General features: G+C 46.4%; 2 protein-coding genes across 5 annotated transcripts in view; both read right to left on the minus strand.

Annotated features, from left to right (window-relative positions):
* Positions 1-3,314, minus strand: part of pik3c2b (phosphatidylinositol-4-phosphate 3-kinase, catalytic subunit type 2 beta) — an 18,527-nt gene extending 15,213 nt beyond the window's left edge. The window contains 6 exon segments of the mRNA XM_069175488.1: positions 22-142; positions 307-467; positions 713-813; positions 1,084-1,551; positions 1,553-1,987; positions 3,006-3,314. Coding sequence (XP_069031589.1) covers positions 22-142; positions 307-467; positions 713-813; positions 1,084-1,551; positions 1,553-1,921 — 1,220 coding nt within the window. The 5' untranslated portion in view covers positions 1,922-1,987; positions 3,006-3,314.
* Positions 3,315-4,687: 1,373 nt separating this feature from the next.
* Positions 4,688-18,501, minus strand: LOC138214084 (protein FAM107B). 4 transcript variants are annotated; one of them, XR_011179602.1, is made up of 6 exons: positions 18,274-18,501; positions 13,794-13,869; positions 10,465-10,663; positions 8,914-9,073; positions 7,359-7,567; positions 4,688-7,227 (listed from the first exon to the last, which is right to left on the minus strand). XR_011179602.1 is itself a non-coding variant. In XM_069175455.1 (5 exons), exons 1-5 carry the CDS (start codon positions 18,295-18,297, stop codon positions 7,463-7,465), a joined length of 564 nt encoding a protein of 187 aa, XP_069031556.1. In that variant the 5' UTR covers positions 18,298-18,501; the 3' UTR covers positions 4,688-7,462. The 4 variants fall into 4 exon arrangements, 2 of the variants coding, with proteins under 2 accessions (XP_069031556.1, XP_069031570.1); XR_011179603.1 differs by having other exon boundaries at positions 4,688-6,829; positions 6,910-7,567; XM_069175455.1 differs by having other exon boundaries at positions 4,688-7,567.
* Between the last annotated feature and the right edge of the window lie 436 nt (positions 18,502-18,937).

Here is an 18,937-nt window from a genome sequence, read left to right on the forward strand (position 1 = left end):
CAGGAAGTTCCAGGTTCTTACTTGTTGAGGAACTCGTCGTGTCCACAGACCTTCAGCAGGTACTGGTCCACGTCCAGGTGGTCTAGGTCGTCCTGAGCGTAGCACAGAGTCTGGTAGATGAGCAGGTCCACGGTGGACGAACCTCAAGAGACAGCAGAGACTTATTGTTCTGACTTCACAGAGAGACGTCCTCCTAAAATAAATTCTCAAATTAAAAAGCATTAAACAGTCAAACGACATCGTTACGATCCGTTCTCTCTATCAAGCTTTTATTTTGAAGGGCCAGCAAGACGTCCTGCGCCTCACCATCGCAGGTGAAGGTGAGCGGCTCCCTGAAGTGCTCGCTGACCACCGTGACCTTCACGCTGACCCCCAGCGCCTGGTGCAGCTCCTCGTGGCCGACCGACGGCGACCACACGAAGCCGGCGTTCTTGGAGCAGTCGGCATGCGGATACGCCGAGCGCAGCCTGAGGACACGGAGACACGGAGACACGCCACGTATGTTCTAAACATGATGGAGTCACACCCTGAGAAGGAGGAGCTTAAAGAGGAAGACTCCTCCTCCAACAGGAAGCTGGATCAATCAAATGATGAAGAGTGATGGACAGTCACTGATCAATCATAAAGCTTGATCTGCTGTTGTCACAGTAACACACTGTGTCTCAGAGACAGAGACGTCATCACAAACACAGGAAGTCACCGAGCTACTCACACGTCCAGCATGTGACAGAACGCCGCCACCTCCTCGTCCCTCTCCTCCGACACCTGGAACAGCTCGTACCCAAAGCCGTTCATCCTGGAGCCCAGCGACACCTGTCAATCACACATCGGGCCAATCAGAGGGCAGGTAACTACAGCCGGCCAATCAGAGGGCAGGTAACTACAGCTGGCCAATCAGAGGGCAGGTAACTACAGCTGGCCAATCAGAGGGCAGGCAATCCTGGTCTCCTCTCTCCTGCTTCTGAAGCCGTTTACATAAACTTTACATTATTCATGAGGCTCTGCTCTGATTGGGTGAAAATGAACCTCAGGCCACACCTCCAGCCAATCAAAATACAGACCATAATACCTCACGAGTCTTACCGGGTCTGCAGACACCCTCCGCTGGTTCTTGTTGTTCTTGGGGACCGGTGCGTACGTCCTGGGGGGCACCTGAGGGGGGAGGGTCTTACTGCGAGCCACGGGCTTCCCTGATTGGTCTGCGTTGGCCCGGCGGCCTCGCGGCCGGCCCTCATTCAGTCTGGCCAGCGAGTCGTTGATGTTGTCGTAGTTCAGCTCTCCGGACAGTTTGGGCGGGTCCACGTCGGGGGTGAACAGGTTGACGTCCCGGGGCACGCTTGACCCTCGGGGGGGCAGGAAGGGGTTCTCTGACCCTGATGGGAGGGGGTTCCTTGGGGGGATGGCGGGGGGAACATCGTCTGAAAGAGTCGGGAAGCCTTTAGGAGAAAACCCTGACCCGGATCCCAGAGACTCCCCGTGGCCGGACCCCGGGAGGTCTCGGGCCTTGCTGACCTCCGGACCGTCCAGGATGTACAGGGACTCCTTGACGTAGCATCCCGGGGGGGGGCAGCGGCCGGGCCGGGCCAGACTGGGGGGACCGGGACCCTCCGGGCTGGTTCAGGGACGAGTCTGAACCAGAGAGACCCCTCAGCAGGCCTCCTCCTGGGGGGGCTGGCTGGCTGGGTGTGGGGCGGGGCCTCTCCATGGAGGGGTTGGGGCTCTTGGAGCGGGTCTGACCCAGAGTTCTGGACCCGGTATGGCTGGGACCCGGTCCACTCTTGTCCTGTCTCAGTCTGGAGAGGGCGTCGTACTCCATCTGGAGCGCCTCGGCCAGAACCAGCTCCTTCTGGGTCAGACCCAGAGACTCCAGACACCCCCAACCCCCCTCACCTCCCTCCTTCTGGGTCTGCGCCGCCGACATACTGAGGAGGAGGAGGAGGGAGGAGGAGGAGGAGGAGAAGGAAGAGGAGGAGGAGGAGGAGGGAGGCTGAGGAGACAGAGGACAGAGGAGGTTAGTCATGGGTACAGCTCTATGATTACTCTAATGATGAAGATGAAGAAGAGGCGTCTTCCTCTCTTCATTCAGAACTCTGATCTGGACCTTGAGTCTGTCTGCAGGTCCAACAGAACCATGGAACCAGAACCAGAGGCGGGAACATCCAAACCCCAAGGTGTGTGTGTGTGTGTGTGTGTGGGGGGGGGGGGGGGGGGCCGCTGGATGATGGGGGGGGGGGGGGGGGGATGAGTGTGTCTATTTGTTATTCAAGCTGCCAGCTTGTTTGTTGTTTATGTCGCTCTGATGTAAGTTGAATATTTGTGAAGGTTTGAACGGGAGACAGAGTGCACATGCGCAGACAGAAACAGGTGACAGGTGTCAGTGGCCGTTTAGCGGAAGGAGAAACAGCAGCTGCAGCAGCTGCACTGTGCCCAGTCCCAAAACCACACTGCCCAACCAAAGTCCATTCAGAAATCCGACACTTTACCGTGGCCGTATTTACCACTCAACATCCGCCCGGACAGAGCCATCATTAAAGGGCTGTTCCCGGGTTTTCCATCGGGGCACCTCCATCACATCGACCCGGGGGTCCTGTTGGATGTGGCTCAGCTGCCGGTGCTCCGGGGTTTTTCCACCCGCTTTCTGCTATGGAGGGCGGTGGCGAGCAGAAGTGGTTCTGAAAGGTTAACTCTGATCTATGGCAATAACGAGCTTTAATGTGGATCAAATCGGAGCCGAATTCACCTGAATACCGGAAATATCCGGAAAAATCTCCCTGCGGGGCGGAACAGGAGCCCGAGCTCAGCCAGCAGCAGAACTCTTTTAATTATCAGATGTGTGAATAGAATTTGGTTGGACCTCCTCGCCAAAGAAAGGCACGTCTGATGAAGCAGCGCAGTCCTGGAGCAAGTGAACCGACCGCAGCTTCACCCGCCGCGGACTCAAATGCGTCAGAAGACGGCGGTTCCGTCAGCTCGCCGCCGCTCCGCCGCAGGTGTGGAGCTCTTACCTGACCGACTGTCCGTCTATGGCCGCCGGCTGCGGGCGGCGGGGTCCATTTTAAAGCGGTTTACTTTCCTCCTAAAAACCTCATCGACACCCCCCACCCCCCGCCCAGCTGTCTCTTCCGTCCCGGTGGATAAATCCAGCAGATTAACGGTCTCCAGTCGCCGCTGCAGACGGTGCTCCTCACATTCATGCAGCAGAAGCGGACCGGAGGTTCGGCTCGGAACAATTCAGCCCGCGGTGCGAGGCGAGGCGGCTCCGGCTCCCGCTCCTGCAGCCCGGTCTGTGGCGACGGCTCCGGCTCTGCGTCAGCCGCTGCTCTGCAGCTGCGGACCTGCGCTGTCAATGTATGGTAAAAACACGCAGAGCTTCCGGTTAAACCTCCAAAATAAAGCACAGTTGAACTAAAGAAAAAAAAGGTTTTCAACTGCATCCCGTCGTCATCGTCTGATTAAATTAAATTTAATTTAATTAAGCTGTTTTCCAAAGTGAACTGACTCACTGAAACAAAATGAAATAATACAAGTTTAATTGGCCCACATTACATATAAATCAAGTTTTATTAATAAATCAGCAAATGAAAATATATTGGACAGAACCAGTTTAATTTAACCGTTTTTTTTATGCACAAAGGCAATTTAAAGAATGTATAAAGACTAATACACACACCACACACACACACACACACACACACACACACACACAAAGAAACTTAAAATGTAAATTATATTCAAAAAGTTAATAATAAGATAAATATTCACTCAGCATCAGTCACAGTCACTTGAAAAGTTGAATCTAAAGACATTTCAATTTAAGTGTGAATAATACAAAATATTAAAAGAAAACAAAGCCTCAGTCACGTTATCTAAATTCTATTAAAACATTTTATCATTGGATCCTAAAATCAGACTCTTCTTGTCCCAGACAGCAGAAACTGGAAGACAGGTCAGGTTTGTGTTGTTGAGGTTCTTCTGCTGGATTAGATTAACTTTATTTTGAAACATGTAGCAGGCCAGGTGAAGGTACTTCCTGTACCTGGGTGGATCGGATTTGACGGAAAGTTCAGTGTACAGAGGACAGAAGTGAAGCAGCGACATCTGGTGGACATAGACTGCATCACAGAGAGCAGCTGGACGCTGCAGGTGAGGCAAGTCAATAAAACACGTCATCACGGTGACAGGCAATGACGTCATGATCTTTCTTTCGTCTTCTTCACCCCTTATATATATACTCTTTATACTTATATATATATATATATACATATATATATATATACATATATACTAAAATGAACTGTATTCATATTAATACACCAAATATAACAAAATGTCTTACATGCCCATAAACTACGAAGTACTTTACTTTGAAAATACTTTCCTTTCCTTTCCTTTCCTCAGAGCAGCCGTGAATGGATTTATTCCAGCGGGTTTATTCCAGTCTAAGGTGACGTCTACACATCTTTCTATAAATATATATTTTCTTTTCAGCGTTATTGAATATATTTCTTGTATAGATTTTATAGGTTATTGCTGCTGGGATGGTTTCCTGTTACACACGTAATAATAATAATAATAATAATAATAATAATAATAATAATAATAATAATAGAATAAAAACCTGTGAGCTGCGTTCAGGACGGTTTCTGTCCTGAAATCAGATGTGAGGTGACAATAAAGAATCAAACAGCAGGGTTAGTCCTTTAATATCTTCATGTCAACAAACTGACAGAAAATAAAAATAAATTTCTTCATTTTAACTGTAATGGTTCTTTTTCATGTGTGATGAGCTTCTGGACCCTGAAACATCCCTTCGACCTGTTATTGATCCTCACAGTGAACCGCTTCACGAAGCGTTCTGGGTTCAGCAGCAGAACCTGGTTGCTTCTCTCGGTCCGGATCCCGTTTCTCAACCTGCTCTTTCAACCTTTAACCTCTCTGTGCTGCAGTGCCCCCTGCTGTGAGGACACCGGAGTCTGCAGTCTGTTTCCATGGAAACAAGTGGCTCAATAAACGACAATCTCAATCATAAAAAGGCAGCTCTCAGAATTAGTGAAGTCTCACTTTAGCCTCATTTCACAGTTTATGTTCAAATATCATATAAATATATATTCATACATCCAGAGTGTGTCATCAGCAGCCTGAGATTACAGCGGACTGGTAACACACATCCTGGATCCATCTGCTATCACAGCTAAATGTGAAATAGACACGCTTTACGCTGTCTGGGCATGGAAGTTACACGTTTTCCTGTAGAGGACCAAAATGAACCTACTGCATGATTACATCCATGTGACTTACAGGAAAATTAAACTTTAGGTAAAACACGTGGTTGGATTCATGAAAAATAAAACATGGTTGGGAAAAGCTTTCAAAACATGTAACTTTCACGCCTCGACAACCCAAAGCGGGACTATCTCAATATTTTGCTGTGGTGGACCGGCGTGTCTGTCATGTATGTGGTAACACTGGGTTGTCTGGATACACACATGATATGTATTTATATTTAATGAAGAAAACTAAAAGCTTTTTATCAGCTGTTCCAGACACATGACGTTAGAAGTTTATTAGAGCTGCTGTTTGTCGTTAATAAATTATCTTCTGATTTCCTTCCAGCTGACAGAATTAAAAACATCAGCCTGAAATCTGAAAACAGGAAGTTTACAGTAAACAAACCTTTCTAAATAAAGTCTGTGTTTCATGCTGCAGGTGTTTACAGAAGTTCTTTAAACAGAAACAGGAAGAAGTCAAACATGTGCTTCCGTGTTGCTGTTCGGACGACACGTCATCAACACGTCTGTTAAACAGATTCAGACGTTCAGTCAGCTGATCTCACTGCTGCAGAGGGTCTTCATGTGTGATGCTCTTATTCTGAAAGTACTGTCTGAAAGGGACCACAGAACACAAGAACTTTATTATCATTGTTGTTGTTGTTGTTGTTATTGCTGTTGTTTGTACTGTGCGGCTCCTTTCGGGCTGTCTGACGTCTCAGAGTCGAAGTGACGATGACTTTCATTCATAAATCATTTCCTGAAGAGGTTTTTTGACTCCTGGTCGTTCAGTTCAGCCTTCATCACCGTGGAAACGTCCTCACCGTCTCTCAAACAAACTGGATGTGATTTTAATCACTTTCATTTACATCAAATTCTTTTCTTAGCTTTTATTTTGAAAGCAGCAGATAGAACCGAGTGAACCTTCCCGGAGGTTTTGGAGAGCAAGCAGCTTTGATTTCACAACTAATCTTTTGCTCCAGTAGGTGGCGGTGACGCACCTTTAAATTGGTCAAAAAAAACAACTAGAAGAAGAAGAAGCTTTCACGACTTCTGATGTTAATAAAAACAAAGATTTCTTCATCTTTAACGAGAACCGAAACAGGAAATAATCGAGTTATTAATTGTCGATCTCCAGCAGGAAACACGACACCAGAAACCATAAATCATAATTCTGATGTAACATCTAATTTCAATAAAATGTTTTCATTGATATTGTTTCTGTTTGTCGTGATTAAAACTCGTTAAATCGTTATCGTTTGTTTTTCATCTGAAACTTAACATTTGCTTGTTTTTCTCTTGTCTTTCAGAAACATCTCGTTTGTTTTTGTTCGCTGCTCCAACTTCATGTTTACTTTACAGTCAGCCAATCAGAGCTGATCAACCTCTACGTCACAGCTGTCCTTCTGTCCTCAGACAACTGTCTGTCCCCACAGGACATCGTCTGTGTCTCTGCACCTGGTCCTCCTCAGAGTGTCTTCAGAGTGTCTTTAGAGTGACCTCAGAGTGACCTCAGTGTTCTCAGAGTGTCCTCAGAGTGACCTCAGAGTGACCTCAGTGTTCTCAGTGACCTCAGAGTGTCCTCAGATTGACCTCAGTGTCCTCAGAGTGACCTCAGAGTGACCTCAGTGTTCTCAGTGACCTCAGAGTGTCCTCAGAGTGACCTCAGAGTGACCTCAGTGTTCTCAGAGTGTCCTCAGAGTGACCTCAGAGTGACCTCAGTGTTCTCAGAGTGTCCTCAGAGTGACCTCAGAGTGACCTCAGTGTTCTCAGAGTATCCTCAGAGTGTCCTCAGAGTGTCCTCAGAGTGACCTCAGAGTGACCTCAGTGTTCTCAGAGTGTCCTCAGAGTGACCTCAGAGTGACCTCAGTGTTCTCAGAGTATCCTCAGAGTGTCCTCAGAGTGACCTCAGTGTTCTCAGAGTATCCTCAGAGTGTCCTCAGAGTGACCTCAGAGTGACCTCAGTGTTCTCAGAGTATCCTCAGTGAACTCAGTGTCCTCAGAGTGTCCTCAGATTGACCTCAGTGTCCTCAGAGTGAACTCAGTGTCCTCAGAGTGTCCTCAGTGACCTCAGAGTGTCCTCAGAGTGACCTCAGAGTGACCTCATAGTGTCCTCAGTGTCCTCAGAGTGTCCTCAGAGCGTCTGAGTCCAGGAGACCTGTGGACACTGTGGGTCTCTGTCATCACGTCTGTCTCTACACCTCCTTCTCCTCTTTACTGTGAATGGACGTCCGTCTCAGATTCTCCTTCACTTTCACAAACTCTGGAGCTTTCAGGTCCTCCTGCTGCTGTCTGTCCAGCTGAGACAGAGACAGACAGACAGAGAGACATTTCGGGGGACTAAAGACATACTGTGTAAATTAATGTTTGTGTATTTGTGTGTGTTAGTGTATGTTAATGTGTATCAATGTGTGTATGTGTGTGTGTATCAGTGTGTGTATGTGTGTGTATCAGTGTGTATATGTGTGTGTGTATCAGTGTGTGCATGTGTGTGTGTATCAGTGTGTGTATGTGTGTATCAGTGTGTGTATGTGTGTGTGTGTGTGTATCAGTGTGTGCATGTGTGTGTGTATGTGTGTGTGTATCAGTGTGTGTATGTGTGTGTGTATCAGTGTGTGTATGTGTGTGTGTGTATGTGTGTGTGTATCAGTGTGTGTATCAATGTGTGTATCAATGTGTGCATGTGTGTGTGTATCAGTGTGTGTATCAATGTGTGTATGTGTGTGTGTATCAGTGTGTGTATCAATGTGTGCATGTGTGTGTGTATCAGTGTGTGTATCAATGTGTGTATGTGTGTGTGTATCAGTGTGTGTATCAATGTGTGTATGTGTGTGTGTATGTGTGTGTATCAGTGTGTGTATCAGTGTGTGTATGTGTGTGTGTATCAGTGTGTGTATCAGTGTGTGTATCAGTGTGTGTGTGTGTATCAGTGTGTGTATGTGTGTGTGTGTGTGTGTGTATGTGTGTATCAGTGTGTGCATGTGTGTGTGTATCAGTGTGTGTATCAGTGTCTGTATGTGTGTGTGTATCAGTGTGTGTATCAGTGTGTGTATCAATGTGTGTATGTGTGTGTGTATGTGTGTGTGTGTGTGTGTGTGTGTGTGTGTGTGTGTGTGTGTGTATCAGTGTGTGCATGTGTGTGTGTGTGTGTGTGTGTGTGTGTATCAGTGTGTGTATCAGTGTCTGTATGTGTGTGTGTATGTGTGTGTGTATCAGTGTGTGTATCAGTGTGTGTATGTGTGTGTGTATGTGTGTGTGTATCAATGTGTGTATGTGTGTGTGTGTGTATGTGTGTGTATCAATGTGTGTATGTGTGTGTGTATCAGTGTGTGTATCAATGTGTGTATGTGTGTGTGTATCAGTGTGTGTATCAATGTGTGTATGTGTGTGTGTATCAGTGTGTGTATCAATGTGTGTATGTGTGTGTGTGTATGTGTGTGTGTATCAGTGTGTGTATCAGTGTGTGTATCAATGTGTGTATGTGTGTGTGTATGTGTGTGTGTATCAGTGTGTGTATCAGTGTGTGTGTCAGTGTGTGTATGTGTGTGTGTATCAGTGTGTGTATCAATGTGTGTATGTGTGTGTGTATGTGTGTGTATCAGTGTGTGTATCAGTGTGTGTATCAGTGTGTGTATGTGTGTGTTACCTCCTCCAGCTTGCGGTGCCTCTTCATTAGCTCCGCCTCCAGAGGAGAGATCTTCCTGTGAGCTTCCTCTTCCTGTTTCTTCTGCCGGATCAGCTGATCTCTCTTCCTGGTCTCCAGAACTCTCTGCAGCTCCGGCTTCATCTCCACACTCACCCCCCCCCTGCAACACACAACACCCGTGTTCACACACATGATGTAATGAGAGTTTGCTCCAGCAGGGGGCGCTGTGACGTCACAGCAGATAAACATGAGGTGGTTTTAAAGCTGCTGTGATAAAAGTGAATAAAAAAAATTCAAACTGAAGTTTAAAACTGACACGGAGACGTTTATAAATTTTATTGAAATTATTAATAATTAAAACATTTATATGATTAGGTGTTTGTTTACATCTGGATCACACTGCAAGAAGTTTTAAATGAAGTTCTGTTTGAAGTGCTGACATCACCGAGCAGCATCAACGCTCTGTGACTGTGTGGAGGTGAAAACTTTCCCAGTGTCCTCGGTGGCGGAGGCCTGTGAAGCTGGAGGCTGTTGCCTAGCAACGTCCTCAAAGAGTGTGAACTCAACAATGAAGACGCCAATAGACTGATTCATGAACACATCAAACCAGAAAATGTTGCTCTCTGATTGGTCGGTGTCTCAGACTGGATTCCGTCCTGGTCAGTGTCTCCGTCCCCGTCCTGGCCAGTGTCCCCGTCCTGGTCAGTGTCTCTGTCCTGGTCGGTGTCCCCGTCCTGGTCAATGTCCCCGTCCCCGTTCTGGTCAGTGTCTCGGTCCCCGTCCTGAGCAGTGTCCCCGACCTGGTCAATGTCACCGTCCTGGTCAGTGTCCCCATCCTGGTCAGTGTCTCTGTCCTGGTGAGTGTCTCCATCCTGGTCAGCGTCCCCGTGCTGGTCAGTGTCCCCGTCCTGGTCAGTGTCTCCTTCCTGGTCGGTATCCCCGTCCTGGTTAGTGTCCCCGTCCCTGTCTTGGTCAGTGTCCCCGTCCCCGTCTCCATCCTGGTCAGTGTCCCCGTCCCCGCCCTGGTCAATGTCCCCATTCTGGTCAGTGTCCCCGTCCTGGTCAGTTTCCCCATCCTGGTCATGGTCTCCGTCCCCGTCCTGGTCAGTGTCCCCGTCATGGTCAGTGTCTGCATCCTGGTCACTGTCCCCATCCCAATCAGTGTCCCCATCCCGGTCAGTGCCCCCGTCCTGGTCATGGTCAGTCTCCCCGTCCTGGTCAGTGTCCCCGTCCCGGTCAGTGTCCCCATCCTGGTCACTGTCCCCATCCCGATCAGTGTCCCCATCCTGGTCAGTGCCCCCGTCCTGGTCATGGTCAGTGTCCCCGTCATGGTCAGTGTCTGCATCCTGGTCAGTGTCCCCATCCCGGTCAGTGTCCTCGTCCTGGTCATGGTCAGTGTCCCCGTCCTGGTCAGTGTCCCCGTCATGGTCAGTGTCTGCGTCCTGGTCAGTGTCCCCTTCCTGGTCATGGTTAGTGTCCCCATCCCGGTCAGTGTCCCCATCCTGGTCAGCGTCCCTATCCTGGTCATGGTCAGTGTCCCTGTCCTCTTACCGTTTGCAGCTGCTCAGCAGTTCTCGGTGGAGCTCCTGGTGACTTTTCGAAGCTTTAACGGGGTTCAGCAGCTTCTTGGGTTTGATGAGGTCCTCATCCTCGTCTCCGTCCAGGTAATCCGGCTGCGGGACGTGGATTGACACTGGAGACGGCTTCCTGTGGACGCCCTCAGGCCGCTGCAGGTCTGCATACGCTGATGCTGAAGACACGAGGACAGAGACAGAACATGAAAACATTGGGACTCAAAATTGGATGTCTTTGATAGAACTTTACTGTTAGATATGAAGTTTCAGTTGTAGCGCCACCATCAGACCAGAAAAGGAGCTGCTTTAAGAAGAACTAAACCTTCCAGATGTTTGGCTGTTATTAGACTCGGTGTCCTCCGAGGACGCTGGCAGGACGTCAGACATGAGAATGTCCAATGTGTCCAAAATGGTTGCGGTTCTGGTTCTGGTTGTGGTTCTGGTTCTGGTTCTGGTTGCAGTTGCGGTTCTGGTTGCGGTTCTGGTACTGGTTCTGGTTCTGGTGTCCTGTTGTTGGACAGACATTGGTTTCAGGTCTCTGAGACAGTTGGGTCTCTGCAGCTCGGGGCAGATTAACGGGCATCTGATCCGAGTCCTCAGATATTCTGGGAGACGGAGATCACATGTCGTCAACAAAGAGCTTGTTCTGAACCGGAGAACTCGTCCGGCGCTGCGTCATATTTCACAAAAATGAAATGAGGCTCGGACATCACATCATGTCGTCGGTTCCAGGATGAGGACAGACGCTCAGACCGATGTTGGACCTGCTGCAGGGATTTACTGCCTCCAGACACCAGAATATTAGGGACGTACAATAACAATAACAATAACAATAACAATAACAATAACAATAACAATAACAATAACAATAACAACAACAACAACAACAACAACAGCAACCATAACAACAACAACAATAGCAGCTGCAGGTCCATCAGAGTCTCCTGAACATGGAGGTGTTTGAGCGTTGGATGTCCCGCAGGGCGACATCAAGACGTTCTGAGGTTTCATATCGACCGACTGAACGTCTCTGAGGAACTTTATCCGGTTACAACCTCAGAGAAGACGCTCGGACTGAACCAGGAAACAGGATCATGTTTCACCACAACATCAGACGATAATGTCTTTCATCCGTTCATCCATTCATCCGTTCATTCATTCATTTATTCATTCATTCAGTCACTCGTTCATCCTCTAGAAATAAAAGTCTTTCAATCAGATCTGCTGCTAAAAGCATCAAACCAAAACTAAATCAAAACCTACAAAATAAAATACATCCTCTCAGGGTTTTTGGTCTTCGGATTTCAGGATGAGAAAAACTTTTAAGAACCACGTTGAACTGAGAACAGGTCGAAGGTTCGGTCCATTAACACTGTTCAAACACTCTTACATAAACACTGCTGGTCACCAAACACATGATGCAACAGACAAACAGGACATAACCATGGCAACGGTCCAGTTATTGATCGCTCCACCTACTGCCATCAATCAATAACCAACATCAGCAATCAGAGAACAACGCAACGGGTTTAAAACACCAAATCGGAACTAAACTACTAAACCAGGACTAAACCACCAAACTGGAACTAAACCACCAAACCAGGACTAAACCACCAAACCGGAACTAAACCACCAAACTGGAACTAAACCACCAAACCGGAACTAAACCACCAAACCGGAACTAAACCACCAAACCTGAACTAAACTACCAAACCGGAACTAAACCACCAAACCGGAACTAAACCACCAAACCGGAACTAAACCACCAAACCGGAAGTAAACCACCAAATCTGAACTAAACTACCAAACTGGAACTAAACCACCAAACCTGAACTAAACCACCAAACCTGAACTACACCACCAAACCGGAACTAAACCACCAAACCTGAACTACACCACCAAACCGGAACTAAACCACCAAACCTGAACTAAACCACCAAACTGGAACTAAACCACCAAACCTGAACTAAACTACTAAACTGGAACTAAACCACCAAACCTGAACTAAACCACCAAACCTGAACTACACCACCAAACCGGAACTAAACCACCAAACCGGAACTAAACCACCAAACCTGAACTAAACCACCAAACTGGAGGTGACGGATGAAATACAGGGAATAATAAACGGAAACACCAGGTCTACCAAGTCCTGCTCTTTATTTCACGATTTCATATTGAATTATTTTTTTACAGCTGTACAAACAAACATTTTACACAAAACATTATGAAATATATTTTTTATATTTATATATAAAGTTTAAAATATATAAAAGCAGTATTTTTAAAATGCTGCCGACATGCAGTCAACGATGACACAGCTTCTGTTCTTACTGATAATACGTAATTAAACTTTATTATACATTTAGTTATTATTATTAGAATAAAGTTATATTGTTGCAGAATAATAATATTTAAACTCACATTTATAACTAATTTATTTGAACTAAAAACTGCAGAGTGGAAGTTCGATGTGATGATAAAGAGTAAAAGTCCTACCAGACTTTACCATCCCCTCCCTGATTAAGTCCGGCTGTCTGAGGCTGCTGATCGCTCTCCGATCCATCTGATCCATATTATAGATCTGATTGATGTTATTGATCTGATTGATCTGATTGATCCGGTCCAGCTGATCAGGTCCTGATGATCTGATCTGAGTTACTCTGAGAGAACCTTCATTCTCTGCTCCTCCAACGCAACTGAAGCATGCTGAGTGTGAAACAGCGGTCACATGATCCTCAGTGTGTCACTCCTTTTCCTCCTCCTTCTCCTCCTCCTCATCTCCCCCCCCCCCTCCTCTTTGTACAGCAGCCTGCCCTCAGCCTGTTCCCACGCTGCTCTCAGCTTTTCTTCTGTTTCTAGAGGAAATGTATGATTATAAATAAAAACTGATTATCATAAATAAAAAGTGTTTGTATTTCCAGTTCCAAACTGATGGTGGCGTAGAACATCACAAAACATAGAACATCACAAAACATAGAAAATCACAAAACATAGAAAATCACAGAATATAGTACATCACAAACCATAGAACATCACAGAATATAGTACATCACAAACCATAGAACATCACAGAAAATCACAGAACGTAGAACATCACAGAAAATCACAAAACATCACAAAACAGAACATCACAAAACAGAACATAGAACATCACAGAACATCAAATAACATCACAGAACATTACAGAACATAGAACATCACAGAACATCACAGAACATAGAACATCACAGAACATAGAACATCACAGAACATCACAGAACATTCCCTCCATGACAGACGGGAGCCTGAGAGGAACAAACTGACCTCGAATGGTCGGGTTCCTCCCGTTCTTCACACACTGCTGCTTCACTGGAAGCTCGTGGTCGATGTTGTATCCCTTCTGAAACCACAGAAGAAGAGACATGCTCAGGAGATAGGAAACAGAAATCTATCTCAGACAGGTGGAGTCAGATGGAAACAGGTGGAGACAGATGGAAACACGTGGAGTCAGATGGAAACAGGTGGAGACAGGTGGAAACAGGTGGAGTCAGATGGAAACAGGTGGAGACAGATGGAAACACGTGGAGTCAGATGGAAACAGGTGGAGACAGGTGGAAACAGGTGGAGACAGATGGAAACACGTGGAGTCAGATGGAAACAGGTGGAGTCAGATGGAAACAGGTGGAGACAGATGGAAACACGTGGAGTCAGATGGAAACAGGTGGAGACAGGTGGAAACAGGTGGAGTCAGATGGAAACAGGTGGAGACAGGTGGAAACACGTGGAAACAGGTGGAGACAGGTGGAAACAGGTGGAGTCAGATGGAAACAGGTGGAGACAGATGGAAACAGGTGGAGTCAGATGGAAACAGGTGGAGACAGGTGGAAACAGGTGGAGTCAGATGGAAACACGTGGAAACAGGTGGAGTCAGATGGAAACAGGTGGAGACAGGTGGAAACAGGTGGAAACAGGTGGAGACAGATGGAAACAGGTGGAGACAGATGGAAACAGGTGGAGACAGATGGAAACAGGTGGAGACAGATGGAAACAGGTGGAAACAGGTGGAGACAGATGGAAACAGGTGGAGACAGATGGAAACAGGTGGAGACAGGTGGAAACAGGTGGAGACAGATGGAAACAGGTGGAGACAGGTGGAAACAGGTGGAGACAGATGAACCAGACCAGAACTAGAGAACCTTCAGGAAGCCTGTTAACATCCTGTAAACAACATTCATGTCACACACACACACACTCACCCCAGTGGGGGGGTGGGGGAGGGGATGGGGGCGGGGGGGTCTTTGAGACAGTGAGGGCCTTGTCACCATGTTGCTGCCTGATGAAGTCGCTCCTAGCAACCAACACAAAGTCCATTCATGGAGGGGGTTAAAGAGGAGGAGGAGGAGGAGGAAGAAGAAAAGGAAGAGGAAGAGGTGGAGGAGGAGGAGGAGGATGAAGAAGATGAAGAGGAGGAGGTGGAGGAGGAGGAGGATAAGGAAGGAGGAGAAGAAGAGGAGGAGGAGGAAGTAGAAGAGGAAGGAGGTGGATGAGGAGGAGGAAGAGGAGGAGGAAGGAGGCCGGAACATGAGAACACGTGAGGTTGCATGTTCTTAAAGGAACAGTACACTCAGACACAAATGAAACACGGATGTTCAGATTCACTGTGACATCACTTCCTGTAGAGGTGGTCCTTCAGAATAAACCTCGAGAGGAGCAGAGAACAGCAGCATCTCCCCCCTGAAGCTGACTCTTCCGTCCCCTCGAGGGTGCAGCGCTTCCTTAAGGACAGTTATTAATTGGTCAGATAAATCAATTAAAGTCAATCAATCAAACTTTATTGATAAACAGAGTAGACTGAACAGGAAGAGACACGACACGCCGCTGCAGTAAAACCAGGTGACCTGCATATATAGTCAATAACCAATGATCATTTTGATCAACACCTCTGATGTCTCAGCTGGTCACACACTGACCTCTGACCTCTGCTGGTCACACAGCAGCATTACAGCTCAGAGCTGCAGCAGGAAGTACTCAGAGCCTTTCAATGGAAAACACATCCACCTGCCCTTCAAAATAAAAGCACTTGTTTCTGAACCGTCAGCAGCCTGTGTGTCTGAATGATGTTCTACTTTCTGATACTGATGATTGATCTGTGCTGTAGGTCATCAATAATTAATGAAATCATCACCGACACTTTGACCTTTTACCTCATTCAGTTTTTTTTGTCTCATAATTCAAATCTCCCTCAGTTTATTGATGATTTATTCATGATGTCATTCTTGCCTCCTGTTCCTAGATAAGATGCTCTCTCTAATTTTAGCTGCAGGATCTTCTCTGATCGTCCTAATCTGCCTCCGAGCTGGATTTAACACACACACACACACACACACACACACACACACACACCTTCCGGTAATGAACGGTGTTAGAGAAGCCGGAAACACTCAGTCAGAGGTCGCAGCAGGTCAAAGGTCACAGTCAGAGGTCGCAGCAGGTCAAAGGTCACAGTCAGAGGTCGCAGCTCGCCTCCACCTGCTGCTGCCGACGGGAACAGAAATAGACCAATGACTCGATGTTGGCGGAGCATTGCAGCTGCATAACCCCCTCTCAGACCACCACACACACACCCGCCTGCTGTCAGCTGTTTGTTACCGTGGCAACAAACACACCCCAGCACTCCTCAACAGGTGCGCTGCGCTTCATAACTCAAATATTTGTTTCTGTGGTGAAGTCGTTTCTCGTTACTCGAGTTCGGCTTTGTTTCATCTCTGAGGAACTTTAAAGCGAGAACGAAGACAAAGGAACACAGAGGAACACGGAGAACACGGAAGAACACGTGGAACATGGAGGAACACGTGGAATACTGAGAAACACGGAGAACACTGAGAACACGGGGGAATACGTGGAACACGGAGAACACGGAGGAACACGTGGAACACAGAGAACACGGAGGAACACGGAGAACACAGGGGAATACGTGGAACACGGAGAACACGGAGGAACATGTGGAACATAGAGAACACGGAGGAACACGGGGGAATACGTGGAACATGGAGGAACACGTGGAACACGGAGAACACAGAGGAACACGGAGAACACGGGGAAATACGTTGAACACGGAAGAACACATGGAACATGGAGAACACAGAGGAACACGGAGAACATGGAGAACACAGGGGAATACGTGGAACACGGAGGAATACAGGGGAACACGGAGAACATCGAGAACACGGGGGAATACGTGGAACACAGAGGAACACGTGGAACACGGAGAACACAGAGGAACACAGAGAATATGGACAACACGGGGGAATACGTGGAACACAGAGGAACACGTGGAACACGGAGAACACAGAGGAACACAGAGAATATGGACAACACGGGGGAATACGTGGAACACGGAGAACACAGAGGAACACAGAGAACATGGAGGAATATGTGGAACATGGAGAAACACAGAGAACACGGAGAACACTGAGAAACACGGAGAATTGATTTTGTCTCCGTAGAAACATATAAATCTGTCCAGATGTTTCAGCCACCTCCTGCAACTTCAAGCGGTTTCTCTTCTGAACATTTTCCTTCTGAAACGTTGTGTTTAAGAAACAGAACTTCCTCGTAACTGAAACTGGTTCTGAAGTTCGAGTTCGTCAGACGAGACGTTTCGTAGAAATGTGCAAATCAGCTTGTTTCATTTATTCTCAAACGTTACAGTTTTTTGACCTGAGAATGGTTAGTTAGGGTTAGTTAAAGTTAGGGTTAGTTAAAGTTAGGGTTATAAGGTTAGTTAGGGTTAGTTAAAGTTAGGGTTAGTTAAAGTTAGGGTTATAAGGTTAGTTGGGGTTAGTTAAAGTTAGAGTTAGTTAAAGTTAGGGTTATAAGGTTAGTTGGGGTTATTAGAAGGGTTAGGATTAATTAAAGTTAGGGTTATAAGGTTAGTTAGGATTAGTTAAAGTTAGGGTTAGTTAAAAGTAAGGTTAGTTAAAATTAGGGTTAATTAAATATAAGGTTAGTTAAAGTTAGGGTTGCAGGTTAGGGTTAGAAAGGTTATTAGAAGTGACGAATGAGGACGACAGGTTTGTGTTTCTGACCCAGGAAACATTTCACTTCCAAAGATCTTATATTTGCTGTGAATGTTTTGATTGTTATTCATTTTAATGTTGATACGTCTTCCACAGATTTGATATGAAGATCATCAGATGATATTTAAACTCTGGACTCTGAGTGACCTCATCTAAACCAAACCTGCAGAATCGATCTGATTATTGATCGGATCAACTGAAGAAAACAAAATGGCTTCAAGCTGCTGATCCTTTATGTTCTGTCACTTTAAAAATGTCATGACATAAAAAATACAACAAAGGAGACCCTGAACTGTTGAGCAGCTGAAATCCTCTATCAGGCAAGAATGGGACATTTCACTTTCAAAACTCCAGAAACTGGCCTCCTCAGTTCATATGTTTACAGAGTGTTGTTAAAACTCAGTGGTGAACATGACCCAATGTTTCAGAGACGTCCTGCTGACTTCAAATTCTAAATGAGAATATATTTTTATAAAAGTTTCAACATTTGATCTGTTGTCTTTGATTTCTTTCTAATTAAATATTAAAGTTTATATGATATACAAATCATTTCATTGTTTGTATTTTCCACAGCGTCACTGGTGGTAAACAGGTTGTATTGATCCAATCAGTTCTGTGATCCTCCAGTTCCTTAAATATCAGTTCAAACTGACGATGTCATCTTCATCGCTGAAGAACCCGATCAGAACCGTTGTCCTGCTCAGAACTTCACAACAAACACTCACCTTCTTTCCATAAGAGGCTCCCATCCTCCAGTCGTCAGATCACCGTTCTCCTTCCTCTTTCTCCTGCTCCTCTTCTTCCTCCTTCTCTTCCTCCTGCTCGTCCTGCTGCCTGACAGCCCGGGGTTCTGTTAGCCTGACACAGTGCGACGCAGCCCGGAAAGCTTCATGTCAGCAAACCAGAGCACACTGAGAGGAGGAGGAAGAGGAGAAGGAGGAGAAGGAGGACAAGGAGGAGGAGGAGGAGCCCGGCCACCTGTTGCTGCCTGACTCCCTGCTCTCGGCTGTGAGGAGTTAAGGTGCTCTGACTGGATTAAAGTAATTAGAGGAGACATGACGCCTCCACAGATGAAGATAGTTTGAATTCTTCCTCAGTTTCATGTTTCATGTCGTAACTTCACTCGCAGAAGATGAAGATGATGATGATGATGATGATGATGAAGATGATGAAGATGAGTAACAGAGACTCCGAGTGAAGAAGATAAAACTGACTCTGATGAAGGTCATGTGTTCAGGACAGGAAACCAGAGGGAACTTTTTAACATAAAAGTTTCAACCTGAAAATGATTCATTCATTTATATAAAACACATCATGTAGATTTAAATATGATCAACTTTTTATATTTGTAATCAAACAGAAATCACTTTTAATGTTTGGAAACTTTGT

This window comes from Embiotoca jacksoni, unplaced genomic scaffold (genome assembly GCF_022577435.1).
Source record: "Embiotoca jacksoni isolate LCO1_2020_lvr unplaced genomic scaffold, fEmbJac1.0.p SCAF_104, whole genome shotgun sequence".
Taxonomy (NCBI): domain Eukaryota; kingdom Metazoa; phylum Chordata; class Actinopteri; family Embiotocidae; genus Embiotoca; species Embiotoca jacksoni.